This window comes from Antechinus flavipes, chromosome 2 (genome assembly GCF_016432865.1).
Source record: "Antechinus flavipes isolate AdamAnt ecotype Samford, QLD, Australia chromosome 2, AdamAnt_v2, whole genome shotgun sequence".
NCBI lineage: Eukaryota > Metazoa > Chordata > Mammalia > Dasyuromorphia > Dasyuridae > Antechinus > Antechinus flavipes.
Genome location: NC_067399.1, coordinates 92824487 through 92846265, shown reverse-complemented (window position 1 = coordinate 92846265; position 21779 = coordinate 92824487). Strand labels below are relative to the sequence as shown.

Sequence of the window (21779 nt, the reverse complement as noted above, 5' to 3'; positions counted from 1 at the left end):
GGACTGAATCTAAAAGAAATTTAACAGGAATAAATAAATCCATTATGCTACATTTGGGTTCAAAAGCCATGGGAAAAAGAAAAGCAGATGAACTGAAAAAGATTCGCTGCAGACTGAAAAAAGACCTGCTACAGATTGATCAGTCCAACAATGTGGCCTGGAGAAGGAGAGATTTAAGGAGGGGAAGGAACACGATAGGTATCCTTAACTATTTGAAGAGAGGTCAAGCAAAAAGGCTACTTACGCACCCTACCCTTCACAGAGAGGGTCAAAGAGTAAATGTTAAAGACTTTCTCACACAATCCATTCAACACTGGATTAGAGTTCCCAGAAAGAACCTTAGTCCACTGGTGGTGAAGGTGTGAATTGGTCCAGCCATGTTAGAATTTTCAAACTCTTACCAAAGAAAGTAACTAGACTCTGCTTATCCTTTGATGAAGTACTACAACTATTGGCCTACAACCCAAAGAGATAGAGGAGAGGGATCCATATGTATAAAAATATAACAGTTCTTTCTAGAGTGGTAAAGACTCGGGAACTAATTACTCATTAATTGAACAAGTATATGAATATAATGGAATTTTAATATTCCATGATAAATGATGAAAGAGATGAATTCAGTGAAATCTGGAAGTCTTGAATGACCTGATGAAGAATGGGGTGAGTACAACCAGGACTACCATTTCTATAATAGCAGCATCATTGTAAAAAAACTACAAATTTTTTTTTAAAACATAAAAACTCTGATAAAGGATAACTACGATACCAGAGAACCTAGAAGGAAACATGCTACTCACACTCCTGATAGAGGGCTACCCAAGAAACAGAATGACACATTTTTTGGACATGGCCATTGTAGGGATTTATTTTGTTTGATCATATATATTTGTTACAGGGATTTTCTTTTTTAACTGGAGGAGGGAAGAAGGAAGGATAAACAGAATTGTTAACTTAAAATTTTTTAAAAAGGACTCTCATTCATTAAGTCTTCAATGTGAAAGATGAATGACTACTTTTTAAAGATGTAGAATTCAGGTTAATTCCAATAGATCTGAGATGGAGAGAGCCATCTGCCTCCAGAAAGAGGACTATAGGGACTGAATGGATCACAACATAGTATTTTCACATTTTTTGTTGTGTGCTTGTTTTTGTTTTCTTTCTCTCTTTTTTTTTCCTTTTTGATCTGATTTTTCCTGAACAGCATGATAAAAAATGTGGAAATATGTTTAGAAGAATTGCACATGTTTAGCATTTTGGATTACTTGATGCCAAGGGGGGATGGGGAGGGAGAGAAAATTTGGAAAGGTTTTGCAAGGGTGAATGTTGAAGACTGTCTTTGTATATATTTGGAAAACTTATTATTATGAAAAAATAAAAAATAAGCATATAGTAGAAAGATTCTCTTGTAAATACTCAGGTTGGACCAGGTCTCTGAAGTCCCTTCTAATTCAAACTCTACAAAGACTAAAGCCCAACCAAAAAATCCAACAACTTGAGTCAATAAATATCAATGAGCCTTCTGCCAAAGGATTTTAAAACTGGGAGAGAGAAATATCTGCTTAGTGTAGGGGCAGGGGCCCAGCTCCAGCAGCCGCCCCCTCCCCCCCCTCACTGCTGTGGGTCTGGTTCTCTCCCCCCTCATCTCCTGGAGAAAGGCTCAGAAATAAAGCCGCACCCTTGGGCTGGGGCAGGAGATGGCAGGAAGTGAAACCACAGATGCTCCAGGGGGCCCTGCCCAAACCCAGCAAGAGTTTGGTGCTCCGGGGCCACTCTTTTGGGTACTGTCTCCTCAAGGACTGAGTTTTGGAGGGTCTTGGGGTGCAGCCCCCAAGCCTGGAGCGGGGTTGGAGACAAGGAGGGCCAGATCCTGCAAGCCCTAAGGCCTAGCTGGGTAGTCCACTCCTCCTCCCTCTCAGAGTCTAGACAGAAAGGATCAAATAAACTCACTGGCTCGTAGGAGGGGTTCAAGGGTGAATTCATCACTCCCACCCTAACCCCAAGCCTGACCCTGTATCCCACAGAGAGCTCATATTTAAAGAGAGGAGATTGTCAATCCTTGCCAGAGAAGAAACCTCTCCCTCCCTCGGGCCCAGACCTGTCCCTGGTGGGCACCTCACATGGGTTTCCTTCAGGTTGGCCTGAGGCTGGGGCCTGGCACCTTCGGTGACTTTCAAGGCCGCCTTGGGCAGAAGGGCAGCAGGCCAGGGCTGCCGGGAAACGCTGGGCAGTGCCATTTGTTTCCCAAGAGCAAAAAGAGCCTGGTCAGCAAGTCGGCCTCCTTTCCTCCAGAGGCCTCCTAGGCAGGCAGGGGAGTTGACCTGCTTTTTAATTAACTTGGCACTTTCTATTTGGGGCCTTGCTGACCCTGGCACAGTCTGAGACTGAAACTTGGGACAGTTATACTTTCTTTACTTTATTTTTCCCCTTTTAAAAAATGAATCATCTTGTACAGATGGCCTCTCTTCCAAGAAGCCCCACCCAGGAGGCCTGGAGCTCTGAATCTGGAGCCCGTGAAGGCTGCAAGAAGCCAGCCTGCCAGAGTCCAACCTGCTCTGGGGGCATTCAGCGAAAGTGTGTTCGAGCTAGGAAAGGGCCCCAGGGGTCTACCCCCTCGACCCACCCCCAAGGCACTTCCAGGTGTGTCCCTCAGGATGGCAGACATAAAAGCACAGGGAAGAAAGCCGGTTCTTATAGCTAGGGGCTAATCAGGGGAATGAGTGAGTGAAGAGGAAAGCACCTGTTAGGGGATAAAAAATAGAAAGTGAGGAAATTCTCCCCTAACAGCTTACCAAGTCTTACACATCTCTCCTCCACACATCTTTACATGTATCCTCCCCCTCCCCCCTTTCTGCACTCATGGCTACCCAAGTCCTTGAACCCTCCTGAAACATGGAGAGAGTCGTCTAAACCCTCCTGGGCCAGAAGGAAGCTTCAAGCTCTGCAGGGAGAGGCAAGGAGGGCTGGTTTGAGGCAGGAGGCAATGGCCAGAGGCACCAATTTTATGAGATGTGGCAGGCTTGGGAAGGCTGGGGTCCCAAGCTCACCTCCTGCCTCAGACACTCACAGGCAACAGTCCCTAAGTCATGGGGGGCTGTGAGGATCAAATGAGACTGTGTTTGCAAAGCATGGTGTGCAGAGTAGACACTATACAAATGTTTAGCCCCGATCTGTCCTCGCACTGCACAAGTCTGTGACTCCCCTGCTCAGGCAGCATCAGTGGCTCCCTGTTGCCTCAAGGACCCTTGATGCCTTTGGTGCCCTTGTGGTTCAGACCCCAGCGACCTTCCCAGCTGCTAGCCCATTGGCTCAGGGCCCAGACTCTGCACCCCAGACCTGCGGCTCTTCCTGAGCCAGGCTTGCCCCCCTGGCCTTTCCCTCCCACCGGAAGGCCCCCCCTTCCTCACTTCTGGCCCTCAGAACCTCTTCCCCTCCTTCCAATAACAAACGTATTTAGCTATTGCATGTGATCCCACCTCCCCTCCCCAAAGAGGGCTGAGCAGTCACTTTCCTGCTGTCTTACGTCCCCAGCGCCCAGCATGGGACAGGCTGCCAGATTAGACTGGGGGGCTCGAAAGGCTCGCTCTCCAGTCCTCACTTAGGCCCGTCTCATCTCCAGTGACAAGGGCTATGTGCGGGTTGGCTGCGGGTTGGCTGTGACAAATCCCCTTGTGGAAACTCCCTGCCAATGTGTGGGTTTCACAGTGGTTCGGAGGACCGAAGAAGGGGGAGCGGTCACACAAAGGCGGGTCCTAACTGCTCCATCAGCTGCCTCATAGATCAGGTCCAGGGACTCAAAGATCAGGAAGACTCCCCACCCAAAGACTAGCCAGGAGCAGTTAACCTGCAGCTGGGCGAAGGAGAGGAGGGGCCTGCTTTGGGGTTCAGCAGGAGGGAAGGCATTCCAGGTAAGGGAAATGTATTTCTAAACCTTAAAGACAGAACACCAGTTTCAAAGTGAGCTCCTAAGTTCGCAGGTCTAAGAATTCCATAACTTCAGGCATGATATGACTAAACTGTGGTCTGCTCCGTTCAGTGCCCTTCCTCTTCCTGTCTTTTGAATTCTTTGCAATTAAGCCAAGTCTCTCCCTCTCTCTCTGTCTCTGTCACACACACACACACACACACACACACACACACACACACACACACACAGTGTCTCTGTCTCTCTCTCTCTCTCTATTACATATACGTAGGTAGATATGTAGGTTTAAAGGCACAATATTCTGTAACTTTAAGAGAAGCACAACACCTTTCTGGTGCAGGAACTGGACTAGAATAGGGGTTCTAACCTAATAACTGCATTTCAATATAATTGGTTCTTTTGTAATCCTATGCATTTTATTTAATATATTTACATATATTTACAAACATTCCCAGCGGCTATTAAAAGCAGTTAAGAGACCCCGGCCCAGAAGGCCCAAGTCTCCTTCTGATGGAGGAACTGAGTCTCATGGCTTCCAACTCTACAATGCCAGGATTCTGGCAGCCTGAAAGTAAAGGTGAAGGTGTTCCTTGTCACTCAAACAGAGCATATCTCCCCCCCCCCCCCCCACAAAGGAATACATTTCCAAACATGGGACCCTGCTGGCTCTGTGAAAGAGGCCCCCAAAAGCAGTAGAAAGAATTGCTGATGGAGAAACTGTCACTAACTAGCTCTGAGACTCTGAGCAAGAAATCTGACCAGTCTGAACCTCCATTTCCCATTCTGTAAAGAGGAATGATAATATTTGCATTACTACCCTTCACAGGCTCTTAGGATCATCAATTTAGGGCTAGAAGGGATTCCTCCTATGTTATAAATAAGGAAATTGAGGCAAAAATTAAATGAAAGTCCCAGATCACCCAGTAACCAGTATATATGCAAGGGGCATTTAACCTAGGTCTTTGTGACACCCAGCATTTTATGCACTCTGAGCTATTGTAAGGAAAGTGAAAGAAGAGCCTTAAGGCAGCAAAACCCCAGAGCTACTGGCCTCAGTCTGAATCCCCATTGCTCTAGACTCTGAAACTGTGTCTCCCTTTGGTCTGTGATCCCTTGGGAGTCTCCCCCAGATAAGTTATCTATCTGGGTCCCCCAGACCCTTTGATTTAATTAGAAATCCTGGTCAAAAAGCACCCCTTTGAAGTGTTGTTAATTCCAACAGGAGATCTGGGCTACTGATGAGCATCCACATTGGGAACCTTGGCTTCCTGAAGCCTCAAGACTCCTTTTAAAAGGCAATTGCTAAACTTACTTCTTGCAGAGGCCCAAGCAGCTTGCTCTGACCCTGCCTGCTGAGAAGGCATTCTCTTCTCAGTGTCAGACTCCATTTCCCTAATAGGACCTTGCCACTAAAGAAGTCAGTCTCTTAGCAGAACTGACTTCCTAGCCAACAATAAACTTTCATTTTTGCCAATTAATATTTCAGGTTTCATGAATTATTTCATGAAGAACCTCTGCACTGGCCATAAGGGGATTTTAACAATTCTCTGACTGCCACTAACTTTATCATACCCACATCTGAAACAGCCAGTAAAACTTCCAAAAAAGAATTTCCTTTGGAGTTGTTTCCTGGGCAAGGCCTGCCCCTTCCCACTAGACCCCACGCTCCTCAGGGAAGAGCACCACATTTTCCCAGACCCACCAGACATCCTGATTCAGGCCGAGGTGGACACAAAGCAGGGAAAATTTCCTGAATGAGGGGCCAAGCACCTAAGCACTTGGTGCCCAGCTCTTTGTGGGCCCCATGAACCACAGAGTCCAAGGGCACTTGCAGCAGTTTACCATTCCCTTCATCTATGGGTTACAGCAAATAGGGTCACAGCACTGGTAAGCGTCCAAAGCCACATTCGAACTCAGCTCTTCCTGACTGCAGGAGAGCTCTCTCCACTGAGCCACCTCGCTGCCTGCAAACAGAGACATGGGCCCCCTGCCACCAGGGGAAAGTTATTCTTTCCCCTCTCCAGAAGTTCTCCATTTTTACTTACTGGGCACAGAAGTCAGAACTAAATTAGAGTACAGTCCTATTCTCCACCTCCACTCCTTTCCTCACTCCAGAAAGCAATGAAGCAACACCCTAATGAGAAAGAGGCCAAAATAAATAGCTAATTCCAGCCACAGTGGGCCTGAAAAATAAATGCACCCCTGGGTCCTGGAGACTCAGTTCCTTTTTTAAAAAGCCAACTATTCAGCATTTGGTCCCTTGGGAAATAGTTCAGCTTGCCAATGGGAAAGGACAAAAGAGATCTGATGGGAAAAGAAATGTCTTATAATAATAATTCTTGACTGCTGATAATGCCCCTCTATTTTCCAGAGTCCTTTCATTTATTCTCTGAATTTGGGATTGTTATTTTTTTTCCAGAGGTCCTTCAACCTCCCATGTCCATCCATCCATTGAGCACTGGTGGGCCTCTGGGCCATGAGAGAAACCTAAGGCAGTCAACTCCACTAGGCTGGATCACTAAACATGGCTCCCTGTTTTCAAGGAGTTCTAAAGTCCAGCCAGGGAGGCAAAAGCAAGGAACATGAAATCAGCGTTTCCAGAGTAGCACAACATTACGTTTTCTCAATCAGCGCCTCACAGCTGGGAGCAAAGCAAATGCAGGGAGAATGGAGCTGGCCATCTGCAATTATTCTCTGACAAACAAGAGAAACATGGTTTGTCTGATGCGGAAACTTTGCTTTGATGCAAAGCAGAGAAACATCTTACCAGATAGCAAGCCTCCCAACGGCACACCGTTCTCCCATGTCTGGAATAATCTTTCTCCCCAACTTCTGTTAAAGCCCTTCCCTTCCATCGAAGTCCACTTGAGGTACAAAAGCCTACATATGAAGAACCCTGCTTTGCTCACACCCTCCCAAGAAAAAAAATGATCCTTTTTTTTGCCATCAAGTTTCAGTCTCACCTGAATCAAAGGTATTGATATGTCTACATGGAACAAAGCTCCAGAGCTTGTAAGCAACCTCAGAAGCCACTGAATCAGACCCCTCATTTTACTCAGGGAAGCTGCTGCTTGCCCAAGGAGTTCAGGAGGTGGAATCTGAATCTGGTCCCCGACTCTGGAGCCAGGGCCTATTCCCTGGTACCCCCACCCTGTCTGTGCATCCTCCCTAAGGGGACATCAGCACGACCCTCCTGCCCAGACAGGCGAAGGCTGCTGCCCCAGGGCCTGACCCCACCAAGCCCCCCTCCCAACTCCAGACACAACTTTGAGAAGCCCTGCCAGTCTCCTCCCGCCATTTCCTTTCCGAGGATTCTCACTGCCCTATCTAGAAGCTAGTTCCATGTAGCACAGGCCAGGCAGAGCTGGACTCAGCAGCCCGGCTTGGGACCAGAACAAGGCCTTCAGCACTGGGCCTTCGTGCCCTGGGGTGTAGGGACAGGTCAGGAAGCAGAAGGACCTCCATTAGGTGAGGCGAGGCCGTCTCCGGGAAAGCAGGACTGGGCTGGCAGGAGTCAGGATGTTACGAGGGAGAGGCAGGATGGGGACAGAGGACAGAGCGCCAAATTTGGAGTCACAAGAGCCGGCCTCAAACCCACTCTGCTCCTTCTGGGTGGGGTGATGGCTGGAGGGCAGGAAGTCAAGAAGACCTGAATTCAAATCCAGCCTCAGGCACAACAAGCTGGGTGGTCTTGGGAAAGTTACTAACTGCCGTCTGCCTGAGCTGCCACATCTGTAAAATGGGAACAATAATAGCATCTACCTCCTCCTCCCAGCTTTGTAATATGAGACATAAGGTATTTGTAATACTCATGAGAAAGCGCTTTGCAAGCCTTAAAGCACTACATTTACACTGCTATTAGTTTCCTCTGCAGCAAAATGAGGGAAATGGCTTAGTGGATCTCGGCCCCTTCTCGCTCTGCCTCCCTGAGGGGTGATTCTGGAAACATGTATTGAGTAACTACATGCAAGGAATGCCTGCGGCCTAGCATGCAGCCCGCACTCAGTAAATGCAGGCTGAGAGGGCGAGGGAGCCAGACAGGAGAGATGCGGAACTTCATAGCTCTGCCGGCCCTTCAGAAAACAGCCCCAGGCCGGGGAGGGGCAAGGCTGAGTCACCAGAGGCTTTGTGGCCCGGGGAGGGCGGGAGCAGGGCCTGGAAGGCTCAGCAGGCCAGACGAGCAGGGCCCCAGGAAGAACAAATGGGGACCGGTGCTCTGACTGATCCCCTGCCACTCACGCCGCCACTGTTCCAAACATCCTCTCAAGAGCCCTACAGGAGAGGCCATTCACCCAAAGCTCCTCGTCTCATGGCCCCCTTACTCCAGGCCAAGGACTCTGCTCAAACCCTTGAGCCCAGCCCTTCCCATCTTCTCGGGAGCACCCCCCCCCCCCCCGCCTCCCCCGACACCACGTTCAAGTCTCCCCAGCTTCTGGAACCTCTCCCAGGGAGCTGTCTTACTTGGGGGAGGGGGGTGTTCTTTGAGCCAAACTTCCTGAAGAGCTGTCTCGATGCCTGGTTTCTCCATACTCTTTTTTTCCATTCTCCTCTAAACATCTGTGACCTAGCTTCTTATCTCACACAACCAAAACTATTCTCTCAAGTCCCGGTGATTTCTTGTCTAATGTTCTCAGTCCCTTCTACCTGACCTTTGTGGTATTTGATGCTGATCACTCTCCTTCTTCTGTGAATATTCTCTTATTCTCCTGTCTGACCACTCCTTCCCAGTCTCCGTTGCCTGACTATGCATGTCATATTCACAAAATATGGAGTATCTCAAGGCTCAAGTTAGGGCTAGAGTTTTCCCCAACCCTAGAGATTCTGGATCCATTTCTCTCTTTTATCACTTGGTGACCTCATCAGTTCGCATGGCTTCAACTACCATCTCCATTCAAATGATCTCACGACCTTGTTCCTCTCCTGATCTCCGGTCAAGAATTTCCAACTGTCTGTTGGACATTTCAAAATGAATGTCCAACAGGCATCTGAAATTCAACATATTCAAAATAAATTCATTATTAATAATCTGCCCAAAACACCCTTATACTAAGCCCACAATAGAGTCCAAAGAAAGAAGAAAATGACCTACATGCACAAAAAATACTAATTGCAGATCTTTTTTTCTGGTGGTAAAGAACAGAAAATTAGGGGGGCAGCATCAATGGGGGAACGGATGAACAAATTATGGTCAAAAGAATGTAATGGAATATTATTGTTCTGTACAAAATAATGAAGAGGTAAATTACAGAAAAACCTGGAAAGACTTATATAAAGTGATATAGAGAGAAGTTGAGTAGGACCCAAGAAAACAATCTATGTAATAATAACATTATAAAGGCAAATAGGCTTGAAAGACTTAAGAACTCTGACCAATGCAAAAACCAACTGAGATTCCAGAGGACTAAGATGAAGGTCCAGAAACAGAAGTGATGAGCATACACCAAATGAGACATGAATTTTTTGGACATGGCTAACATAGAAAATTTGTTTTTCAAAACCATTTCTATTTATTAGTTTGTTTTCATTTTTTTTTAAATGGTAGGGGTTGGGGAGGGAAAGTAATAGGGAGAGAAATGAATTTTTGTCCAGTGAAAGGAAATAAAAACAAAAAACCCAGCATCTTCAAATTTTCTTATTTCTATTAAGGACACTACTACCTTTCCAGTTTTAATTTGTTACAAATAGTTTGTTTTCTTTTTTCAAAAAATGGTAATGGTGGGGGAGGGAAAGTAATAGGAAGAGAAATGAATTTTTGTTCAATGAAAGGAAATAAATAAAAAATAAAAAACCCAGCACTCTCAAATTTCCTCATTTCTATTAAGGTCACTACTACCTTTCCAAGATATCCAAGTTTACAGTCTCTGAGGTCGATCTAGCTTTCTCTCTTCTTTCCTATATCCAATTGTGAGATTACTCTTCCTAAATGAGATGTTAAATTTCAATGGGTCTATTTATATAACACCTCTCCCATCTATTTTCTTCCTTCACATAGACATGATCCTAACTCAAGTCTTCATTTATCACAAGTAGACTATTCTAACAGCCTCTTTCCCCAAAGCTGCCAAAAAGTAGGCCTGATGACACTATTCCCTCTTCCAAAAACTCAGGGTCTCCCCCTATCATCTCCAGAATAAAAAATAAAGCCTACTGACCCTTTCCTCCCTTCCCCACTTTCCAACCCGTCTCCTCACTCATTCTCAGCCCTACTTGGTGACTGTCATAAGCCCTGCTCCAAATCCTACCTTGGGGCTTCCAAACAGAGGCAGGGTGGTGCCCCAAGCTGAGGGCAGCACCCCTCGCCTGGGCCTCCCTCACCCAAGTGGTAGCCCAGCCCCTGGTCCTTCACCCTCCCACAATGCCTGGTGTGTGTTCGGACCCTACCCTTCCAGACCGGGGGCTGACCCCGTTCTTTGTTGGTACCTCTAGCACTTAAGAGGACCAGGCATATGGCAGCAGCACATAGACTAGGAGAAGATTAATCCAGCTTTGCTGGGGTGGTGCATTAATGCAGGGGAAACTGGAGGAAAAAGGAAAGGGAGGAAAGAAAACAGACAGGGAGGAAAGAAAACAGACGGGGAGAAAGCCCTCACTGCCCTCCGGCGGCTGTCACCATGAAGCCCTCAGCCAGTCTCACAGGGCAGTTGAGGACAGGGAATTCGGAGAAGGGAGAGCCCTCTCACTGAGTCATCTCCACAGCTTTTCCAGACGGCAGCCAAAGAAGACCGCCTGCTGGTCCCACCGCAGGGCCCTAAGCCCAAGCCTTTACTCCGACTGCTTCCTGTGCCTTCCATCCCCTACAAGTGCACTTCCTCCACAGCCCAGCATCAATATCTCCTGCTTCATGACGTTTCCCTAGGTCACCAAATTATAGAATTAGAACTGAAAGAGACTCAGAGGCCTTCTTGTTACCCATCCCACATCCGGCTAGGAGAGATTTCTTTTATCTGTTCTCACAGTACTTAACACACCTCCTAGGTGCAGATTTACATTGCTGCTATCTGGAAAAAAGGGTTTGCAGCTCTCCCTACTAGCTGAGGCTCCATGCCTCAGAAGACTTCTAAAGTTGACCCCTAAACCTCCATCTGACCCAGCCAGTAACGGGCTGGTCTCCCACAGCCACGCACCCAGACGTGACCGGGGCTCAGAGAGCTTTCCTGACCAGGATCCGCTGTAATAGGTGGCAGCTCAAGCCCTAGTCTCCCCAGTCCTCAGTGACCTGCCTCCACATAATGAACAAGCACCAGAACCAGGACCTCCCAACTCCAAAGCCTCTGAGAGGAGCCATTCAGTACAGGCAGAATCCTGGTGCTCAAGAAGTCATCAGCAAGTTACTCAAGTTTTCAGTTTGGACATCTACAAAACGGGAATGATACTTAAACTATCTTTCCCACAAGAGAGTGAGGAAAGGAACTCTGGAAATCTCGGGCCACAGTATAAAGGTGAAATGTTAGGATCATTAACAAATTACTAACAAAAAGCTGAAAAAGCATGGGCATGAATGGAGGCAGAGAAAGATATTTCCAGCCTGGTTTTCTAATGCTTTCTCACTCTTGAGAAAAATAATTGCTTTCCTCTCCCTCTGGACATTTCATGGCTCCATTCTATAAGCCAAAATAGCATCCTCTTAAAAATAAAAGCATTCCCAAGAAAAATGAACATTGAGCCCGTTAGAAGAGAATCATAGAAATCACAGTCACTTTTTAAGTGACTTTGCTGAGATGAGTCAAGTGTATCATAGTTTATCAAGACATAGGGGTGGTAGAGAGGATATAGTGAGATATTTGTAATGTGCTTAGCAAGCCTCAGGGAACAAGGTGACATAGTGGTCAGAGCACTACAAAATCAGGAAGTGACCACTATTGGTCACACTAGTCACACTATTGCGCAGGATTAGTGCAGGAGGCGATGCTGAAATGCACTGGGCACTGCCAGCCAAGGGAGGTGACAAGGTGGGAAGCACAGCACAGCTGGTCAGAGCACTACAAAATCAGGAAGTGACCACTATATGTCACCTCGCTGCCTGAGGCTTGCTAAGCACATTACAAATATCTCACCGTATTCTCTCCACCACCCCTGTATCTTGTACTAGGGTCTGCTGCTGATGATTTTCAATTTATCCTGTCTATAGCTCATAATAGTTGTTGTCTCTCCTATTAGAATGTGAGCTTCTTCAGACTGATTTCAGAAAAACTTAAATGAACTGATGAGGAATGAAATGAGCAGAACCAGGAAAACATTGTACACAGTAACAGCAAGATTAAGTGATGATAAACTATGATAGACTTGGTTCTTTCTCAGCAAAACACTGATGTAAGACAATTCCAATAGATTTTAGATAGAAAATGTCATCTACATCCATAGAAAGAACTATGGAGATTGAATGCATATCAAAACATACTATTTCACCCTCTTTCTAATTTGTTTCTTCTTTCTTGTGGTTTTCCCTTTTGTTCTGATTTTTCTTTCACAGAATGACTACTGTGGAAATATGTTGAAAAAAATTGTACATGTATAACCTGTATCAGATTGTTGTCTTGGGGAGGGAGGAAGTAAGAAAGGGAGGGAGAAAAAAAATTTGGAACTCAAAATCTTACAAAAATGAATATTTAAATCTATCTTTACAGGCATCTGGAAAAACAAAATGCTATTAATTAGAAAGAAAAGGAATGTGAGCTTCATGAGAGCAAAGACTGTCTTTTATGTTTCTTTGTACCTCCAACACTTAGCACAGTCCCTGAAATACAGTAGTGCTCAAAAGTGACTGCATGTGAGAATTTTCTCCAGCTGCATCCATACTTGGAACTCTTTATCACCTTTTCCCAATGGTTTCCATTAAGTATCAGTTAAAATCTTACCTTCTGCAAGAAGCCCCTTTTCTCAGGGCTTTCTGATCTTAGTGATTTCTCTCTGAGAGTATGTCCAATATATCTGTCAAAGACTCTTTGAATGTTGTCTTCCCCACTAGATTGCAGACTCTTTGAAAGCAGGACTGTTTACCTTTCTTTCTATTCTCAAAGTTTAGCACAGTACCTGACACAGCACCATGCAGATACTTAATAAATGCTTGTGGCCTTGCCCCTGGGAAGATGTGCTATTATTATCCCTATTTTACCAGATGAGCAAACTGAGGTTAAAAAGAGATTAAGTGACTTGCCCAGGGTTATACAGCTAATGTCTCATACTGGATTTGAACTCCATTCTTCCTGATCCTGGGCCCCAAGCTCTATTCACTGCACCCCTACCTGTCTCAGCTATGACAGTCTTTTCTCCCCAATTAAAGACTGTGTTCTCACAGCCAAAGACAATTTCCTAGACTCAGAATCTCAGTTTTGGAAGGAAGTTCAGAGGTCTCTGAGAAAGACTCTTCTCTGTGCCTTCTTGGACAAGTGATCATGCAGCCTGTTCAGCGTTAAGAAGCTTTTTGTCTTGTGTTTGGTGACCATCTGATGAAGCCTCGAGAGGCCCCTTCTCACAATCATGTCTTTAAATGCATAAAACAAAATGCACAGGATTACAAAGGTGCTTCATTTTACCAAAGTATAATGATACAAAAATAGGTACCTGATCAAAAATCAGGTCAAGAACTCTTAATTTATATCAAGCCTAAATCTGCCCCTCTACAACTCTGCTCACTGGTCCAAGTTCTGTCTTCTATCCAACAGCGAAATAGTTCCGTATTCCCTACCAGCATCTAAGCCCATACTGGATACACAACAAAATTCTCTCTTTCCCTTCTCCTCTCTGTCTCTCTCTCTCATATATATATATATATATAACCAAATCATAGCAGATATGGATAGGTGCCCCTTGGTTTTACCTCCCCTTCCACAGAAAAATATTCTCCTAATATGATTTGGAGAAGTGTAAAGATGAGGAGAATTCAGTAAATCCACACAGCTTCCTCCTATAGAGCTTGCTCATAAAACAGTTTTTAAAAACTTCACCCACAGTCAATCAATGAACATGTGTTTATAAAATACCTGCTGCTAGACCTAGATAAGGCAAGTACAAAGATTGAAACCATTCCTGTTTGCAAAGGACTTACATCCCAAAGAAAAAAACAAAAACATGTAAAAATGTACCCACAGCACAAATTCAGAGTGAATAAGCACAAATATGTACAGAGTGGTTAAATTCGAGCTAGCTTGGGAGAGAGGCATTAATCACCGAGACAAGATCAAGAGAGGATTCGTGCAGAAGGCGATGCTGCAATGCACATAAACAAAGGGCATTGCCAGCCAAGGGAGGCGGCGAGGTGGGAAGCACAGCGACGCAGGACCTCGTGCAGCTGCAGGAAACGCAGGAATGCTGGGGAGAGGGCACAGGGTTGGCCAACAGGAGTGAAAAGAAAGCTACAACAGTTGAGTAAGGGAGTCACATGGCCAGCTGTCCTTAATTCCTCCAGCAGCCACGTGTGTGGGGGATGGAGGGGGGGAACCAGGAGGTGGCTGTCGCAATCATCTAGGCCAGAGGTAGCCAGGGCCAGAACTAAGGTGGAGAGTGGGGGAAAGATTCTGGATTCAACAGATGTGGGGAAAGGGAAATGGCTACATCTGGTAGCTGATGGGGAGTGAGGAGGGGCAGAAACAAGCCTTAGAGGGAGGAGACTGTGGCCCAGAGTCCCAGGAAGGATGGGAGGGACAAGTTGGGAAGAGGACAACAAAGAGTTTCACTTCAGACACACCTGGACAGAGGTAACATGGTGTAGCTAGGGGACCCCTGGTCTCTTGCACTCAGGGCCTCTCCCTAGATGGCTTCGTGCTGTATGACCTTGGCCTGTAGCTTACTTTCTCAGAGCCTCAGTTGTCTCATTTATAAAAGGGGAAAGATAATCCCTGTGTGACCTGCCTCAAACAACTACTGTGAGAAAGGAGCTTTGTAAACTTAGCATAATTAAGGCAAGGGAAGCCCAAGATGCTTCTAGGAGGTGAGGGAAGGGAAAAGAACAGGCCCAGATTCCCCAGATTCATTACTGGACCTGACTCATCTCCCAAGGGACAAAAAGGTCATCTAAGTCCAGCCTCTGCCTCCAAGCAGAGCCAAAACATGACCCACCATCAAAGGAAAAACCCGAGCCCAATCATGAATCCCTTTGCCCTCAGAAAATACAGGAGGAGACAGACAGAGGCTTCAGGGCATAAGGAAGACATAGAATTTGTTCCTTGACTGCTCCCCCAAAAGACTAAACCCCTAGGGCTGCCCCCCCCTGCCCCGATTCCAGACAGAAAGTCCATCAGGACCATCTACAGAGAAGATAGAGGACAAGGTCTTGGGGGCCATTCCAGACATATGGTCAGTGCCTGGCTCTTCCTATCTGCTGCAGACACTGCACTCTTCCCATTCACATTTGAACCAAATCTAACTAGTGAGGGGAAATGCCATCGAAACCCTCCCAATCACCCCCCCCCTTCTCCAAATAAAAAAAAATACCCAAGACTGATGAAACCTTAGGGAAGCAGAATGCTCAGGGCAGAATGCTCAACAGGCAACAGCTGCTCCAGGAAAAGCAACAAAGTACACAGGAAATTTATAACAGTAGATTAGAAGTCAAGATTCCCAGATTTTAGTCCTGCCTGCTATTGCTAAGTGATCTGATGCAAATTACATTTTTCTGAGTCTCTTCCTTCCATCCAGCTACCAACTAATCAACAAACATTAATTAAATACTTACAGTGTACCAGGCATCAGAGATACAAATATGGAGACTGAAACCATCCCCACTTATAAAGAAGTCACATCTAAATAGAGGAGATATACTAGATAATGTAATAAATAGGTAATGTAATATATATGGCTTTCTAAGTCCATTTGTGGTCCACTAAACCACAGGTTTAGTGGCCCTGTTTCTGTTTGTGTTTGACATCAGGGATATAAGATGGTGCTTGAAGAGCATCCTGAAGGAAAGGCAGTGTATGAAGTAGAGAAGAGTGGGGAGAGTACTCCAGGCATAGGAGGCAAGGAGGAGGGAGATGGAGTGTCCTAAGTGAGAAACTGAGAAGGCCCATTTTGCTGGGAGGGAGAGGGACTTCAAATTATGAGGAGCATTCTAAAAGCTAAACAAAGGAGTTTCCAGTTATTCTTGGAGCTAAATAAGGAGCCACATAAGTTGGCTGAAGAGGGGAAACCCATGATCAGAAAAGTGCTTAAGAAAATTCGTTCTGGGGAGAGAGGCCAGCCAGAAGTCTGCCGGCCACCGCCGATGTCTGGGTGAGACAGGGAGGGGGAGCAGGTGAGAACGGCAGGGGCAGGCCTCAGGAATGGCAGCACCTTGGACAGAAATAGTGACACGGGCAAGGGCCCCGCCTGGGCTCTGCTGAGCTGCTCCCACTGTCTCTGGGACATCCAGTGGGATGACGTGCAAGAGACAACTGGTAAACGTGGAGATGGATGTATGGTTCTTAGTCATCTGCTGGTGAAAATCTCGAGATGGGATGAAGTCACCAAGTGTAAAGAGAAAAGCAGAGCAAAGGACAGAGCTGCAGGGCATCCCCACAGGGAGGGAGGGCCGAGCAACGGTGGCGGGGGTGGGGGGAGGGCCAGGGCGCAGCTGTGGGGAAACCCCCGAGAAGAGAGGGGGAGGTGGGCCCCAGAGAGGCCCGGAGAGGACTGAGTCAGCGCGCAGCGCTCCGGCCCGGCGCCTCAAGCTCCTCCTCTGGGCCGGCCCGGTCTCGCTCCCGGCTGCCCAGATCATCAGCATGCAGGACGGCCCGGGCTCACGGGGAAGGCCGCGGCCAGCATGCCCAACCACACAAGGCAGGCAGGGCGAAGCAGAAAGGCCAAAGTCCCAAGCGGTGGGGGAGGGGGCAGGGCGGGGCACACCCACGCTCCGGGGCACGTGACCGGCCCCAGGCGCCCCCGGCTCCTTACCTAGCCGCTGCGCCTGTGCCCCTCGGAGCTCTCGCTCCCCTAACAACGGGGTGACATGCTGAAAGAGCAGAAAGCAGGAGACAAGTACATACAGGGGCACCCGGATGAACAAGAGCTAAAAACAAATGCGAGCGAGAGACTGAACTGTACTTCCCCATATACGCACCGGCACCACACGTGCGCGCGCCCATCTGTGCGCACGCACACCCGCGTCCAGGAGCTGGGGCGCCCGAGGGCGGCAATGTGCCACACCCCCAAATCAAACCTGCCCGGACCAGCCTGGGCACGGCCCGGAACAGGGCTCAGGCTGAAGGCAGAAGCGCGCTGGGACTGCGCTGCCTTCCGCTTGCAGCGACAGCCCTTTTGTTAGGGTCCCCAGCTGAGGCCCCGGCTCCGTCCCTCACCCGCCACCCCGGGCTCTGGGCAGAGCGAGAGGCGACGCCAAGGGTTCTAGGGGAATGTCCCTTCTCTGGGGGAGCCGGAAGGCCCGCGCCAAGGCAAAGAACAGCCGAGGAGATCCCCAGGAGGGGATGTGGGGGCGCGCTGACAGCCGTCACAGCCCATTCTAGGGCATGATCAGGGGAGACAGGACAGTCTACTGGAGGAAAGAAGCCCGAGACTACAGGAGATATAATGAGACTTTCTAGAAATTCACTGAATCTTGAACAACTTATTTAATTTGCCCAGGGCCCAGTTTGCGACCTAAAAAATTAGAAGGATAATTTTTATCTATGGCAATGTGTAAAATGAGCCAATAAGTGGGCAAACAAGTCACTATGTAAAATGGGCTATAATTATCTCTTTTACTTAAGGCATGAGCTGAGAGAAAGTGAGAGCAAGAGACAGAGAAGGGGGGAGAGACACAGACAGAGGAGGGAGAACAGAGAGAGAGGAAGGGGGAGGAAAAGAGAGACAGAGACACACAGAGAAATAGATGGAGAGAAAGAAAAACGGAGAGAGAGAGAAAGAGAGAGAGAGAGAGGAGAAAGATAAAGATACAGAGTGAGAGGGAAGGAGGGAAGAGAAAGTGGGAGAGAGGTGGGAAAGAGGGTGAACAGAGGGGGAAAGAGGAGATTAGAGAGAAAAAGCAGAAAGAGAAAGGGAAAGAAGAGTGGGGGAGGAGAGAGACAAGCAGAGGGTGGGGGGAGTCACTGGAAACCCACAAGTTAGAGGATGCCTCCTATATGTCCCAGGCCAGACTCCTCCTAGCCCAGACTTTCTTTAGACAAGCAAAAGTAGGGCAAAGCTAAGGCTGGCAGTGGATTGAGTGCCAGGTCTGGAGTCAGGATGAGTCATCTTCCCAAGTTCAAATCCAACCTCAGACACTTACTAGTTGTATGACTCTGGGCATACAACCTCGTGTGCCTCAGTTTCCTCATCTGTAAAATGAGCTGGAAGGACTCACTATTCCAGTATCTCTGCCAAGAAAACCCCAGTGGGGTCACACAAAAAGATGGACATGACAAACAAATGAATAACCAAAAAAAAATTTTTTTAATTCCTACTTTTCCTTCAAGGCTCAGCACCTAGGTGCCAGACCACACTGATATCAACTACCTCTGGACCACCGCTAGCCTTGTCTGTAGTCTCTCAGTGACCTAGAGCTGTTCAAGGAGGCAGGTGGGCTCTCTCTATGTAAGTCTATGTACCTGGCCTTGTTCTATAAGTCCTGGATAAGAGGCCCCAGTGCTTCTCAGCAACTTACCCAGGATGTGTTCAAATATTTGCTGAGAGTTTCCTAGCAGACAAACTATAGTGGCTAACCGTAGATTTAAAACTTGCTCAAAAATATGACTTTCTCCATCATCCCATTTCATGTTCACAGTAATCTGATAAGGTAGCTAGGACAGGTATCATTCTTATACGACTTATGAGGAAACTGAGGCCCAGAGATACTCAGTGATTTTCCCAGTGCTCCTGCCAGGTCAGACCACCTACTCTACTGACTGGGGTACATGTCCTGAGGGCTCAAGAAGATTAGACTGTTGCACTAACCTAATTCCCAGCTCCCCAAAACCCATCATCTCCTCCTGAAGGAGGCTCCCCCCACTCAGACCACAAATCCGTAACCCAAGGACCCCCAAATTCAGCTGCACTTGTGAGCCTTGTGGCTGAAGATCCTTGGGGAGAAAGAGGGAGGAGGGCAGGGGACGAAGAGAGAACCAGCAATTACCTTTAATCACAAACGCCTCGGTCACCAGCCGCATATGGTACAAAGGCCTGTTCTCCACAGACATGTTGTCAATGCCAGCCCGGGCATACATGCTGACTGCATCCCTGTAGTACCCCTCCACGTAATGCAGCTTTCCCAGGATCAGCATGGCCTCTCGCATATGCTGCGGCTAAAACAACAAGCAGCAAGGGTAGCAAAAGTCTGTCTGCATCCCAGCCTCCTGCCCACTCGGAACGAAGGTCTTCCATCAAACCCACAGCCCAAGAGACCCAGGTCAGGACAGCCTGCACCCACACGGGAGGGCAGCACCCAGTCAGCAAGAAGAGCAGCTTTTTTACAGAGAAGGTAGCTCATATAACAATAATGCACATGTGAAAAAAATGCAGCATACGCGTACTATCTCGTTCGAACCTCAGAACCACCCTGGGGAGCGGGTGCCGTTTTTATCTCTATTTTACAAATGAGAAAACAGTTAAGTGGCATGCCCAGGACTCAGTCTGAAGTAAACAGCTGCTCGGTGCCCTTAGGCCAGTGGCTGCCCTGGACCAGAGGGCCTTTAAAGCGAAGATGCTGTAGGAACCATCCTTCGCACCACTGCCCCCCTCCCTGCAGCCCCTCAGACACCTTCTTCCTCCCACTTAGAAGAACAACCCAGGGACTCCCTCTTTCTTGTTCTTGTGACTTCTCTGTGCATTCCCATCCTGCCTGCCCTGAACCTGGGAGTCGCCTTCATCAGCCTCCTCCCCACCCCTCATACACCTATCAGCTGCACCAACTCTGGAACCCTAACCTTCCTTCTCTTTTCCCATTCTCCCAGCTTCCCCCCCAGAGCTAGACAGGTTGACTCTTTAGAGCAGTTACAAGCAGACTGCTATGGAGGTTTCCCAAACTACTGTTTCTCATACATCACTCAAAAAATTAGGATCGCTGCCTGATCTCCACCCTTACCTCCAACTTACACCCCTTCCAAAATGCCCTTTTCTAGCTGAGGGTGTGCACCTAAGCTCCCAAGCAATGCTCAGGAGGATCTCCAACCCCTCATTTCATGAGCGTACACTTGTATCCAAATAAATGTTGTTTTACTTCCAGAATATGTCTTTTTTTTAAATTCCATTTATGTATTTTGCTTTTAAATTGAAAACATTTACACATCACCCTATCCTAGCTCTTCTGTAACAAAACGAGAGTAAAACTAATACAGTGACCTCACCTGAACATATATGCATTATTTAGCACCCCCTTATCTCTTTTTTAATTAACAACAATCTCTTTTCTCTATCTCTCATTCCCCATCCCATTGAAAAAAAGAAAGAAAAACAAATTTCTTGTAACATATACATAGTCAAGCAAAACAAATTCCTTCTTTGGCTGTTTACAATTGCATACTTCTCATTATATACCCTAAAATTCTAACATTTCTCTGTCAGGAAGTGGATATTAAGTTTCTTCATTGATCCTTTGGAATCATAGATAGTCACTTGTATTAATCACAGTTCTTTTGGCTTTTAAAGCCTAACTGGTCTCCCAGCTTCAAGTCTCTTTACAACCTAATCCAATCCATCTTCTACTAACTTGCCAAAATGATTTTCCTAAGGTAAAAGTCTGTCTATATTACTCTCCTCAGTAAACTTTAGTGACTCCTTAATAATTCTACGATTAAATATTTCATCTCTATCATGTCCTTTTTAGTTTCAATTTTTTGTGTTTAAATTTTAGAGGGAAACAGGAAAGGAAGAAAAGGAGAGAGGGAAGGAGAGAAGAAAGGAAAAAAGGAAGGAGAGAGAAGGGAGAAAAGGGAAGGGCAGGGAAGAGAAGGGAGGGAAGGAAAGAAACATTTATGAAAGGCCTAATATATGCCATGCACAGTGCTAAGCACTGGGGATACAAATAAAAGCAAAAAGACAATCTCTACCCTCAAAGAGCTTCCATTCTAATGGGGGAAACACAAAAAGGAGTTGAAAGGGGGGAGGAGAGAGGGAGGAAGAAGAAGGGACATGACTGGCAACCCTAGGAAGTCGGGAACTTTCCCTAGAGAGGAGAATCAATGCAGGCCAAATTGGAACTCTTCATAAAATGGAAGCTCCAAGAAAACCTCACCAATGGTAAAGTTGGGTAGAGCCTTGAGAGCGCTATTATTCCAGGGCGATCAAGCAGCAGGTGTGATAACATATAGAAGGATGAGGAGACCCCAAAGGCCTTCCCAAACAATACATGTCTATAATTCATAAATAAGCAAATATACACAAATTGGTGATGCATGATCAACATTTTTTACTTGTAATACACAATCAAAAAAAATCTGGAGACCACTGAATTCTACTGTTCACTTTTTGAGGATTGTGTTCTTTCATATACCCCATAGTACCCACAAACACAATGAGGTAACTCGGTAAATAAACACCTACTGAAACAATTTTATTATATTTTCTATTTTCATATCTACTACTGGGGAAGAAGGCTGGTTTTTAAATCATAAGATTTATAAGGCTCAATTCTTATCTTTAACAATTACTAGTTGCATAATCCTGGGCAATTCTACTTTTCTGCCTTAATTATACCTGTAAAATGGGTATCATACTCACACTGTCTACCTCACAGGCTGGTAATGAGCCAAATATTTCAAGGTTAAGTACTATACTGAAGAGAAGAGAATGATCTAGCCACAAAGTCAAAACCACAGAATATGGAACAGCAGAATAAGGAAAGAGAGGAAGTGACAAAGGGAAGGAACAGAACAGTCTGAACTCTCAGGAGTGGGAGGATATATAGAATGAAAGGGTGAGACTCTGCCTCATCCTCCCTTCTACTCAAGGGCTG

General features: G+C 46.7%; 1 protein-coding gene across 1 annotated transcript in view; it reads right to left on the bottom strand.

Annotated features, from left to right (window-relative positions):
* The window catches only part of TTC7A (tetratricopeptide repeat domain 7A), a 174452-nt gene that overhangs the window by 133020 nt on the left and 19653 nt on the right, over nt 1-21779 (bottom strand). The window contains exon 3 of the mRNA XM_051975219.1: nt 18963-19131. Within this exon, the coding sequence (XP_051831179.1) occupies nt 18963-19131 (169 nt within the window). The remainder of the gene's footprint in view (nt 1-18962; nt 19132-21779) is intronic.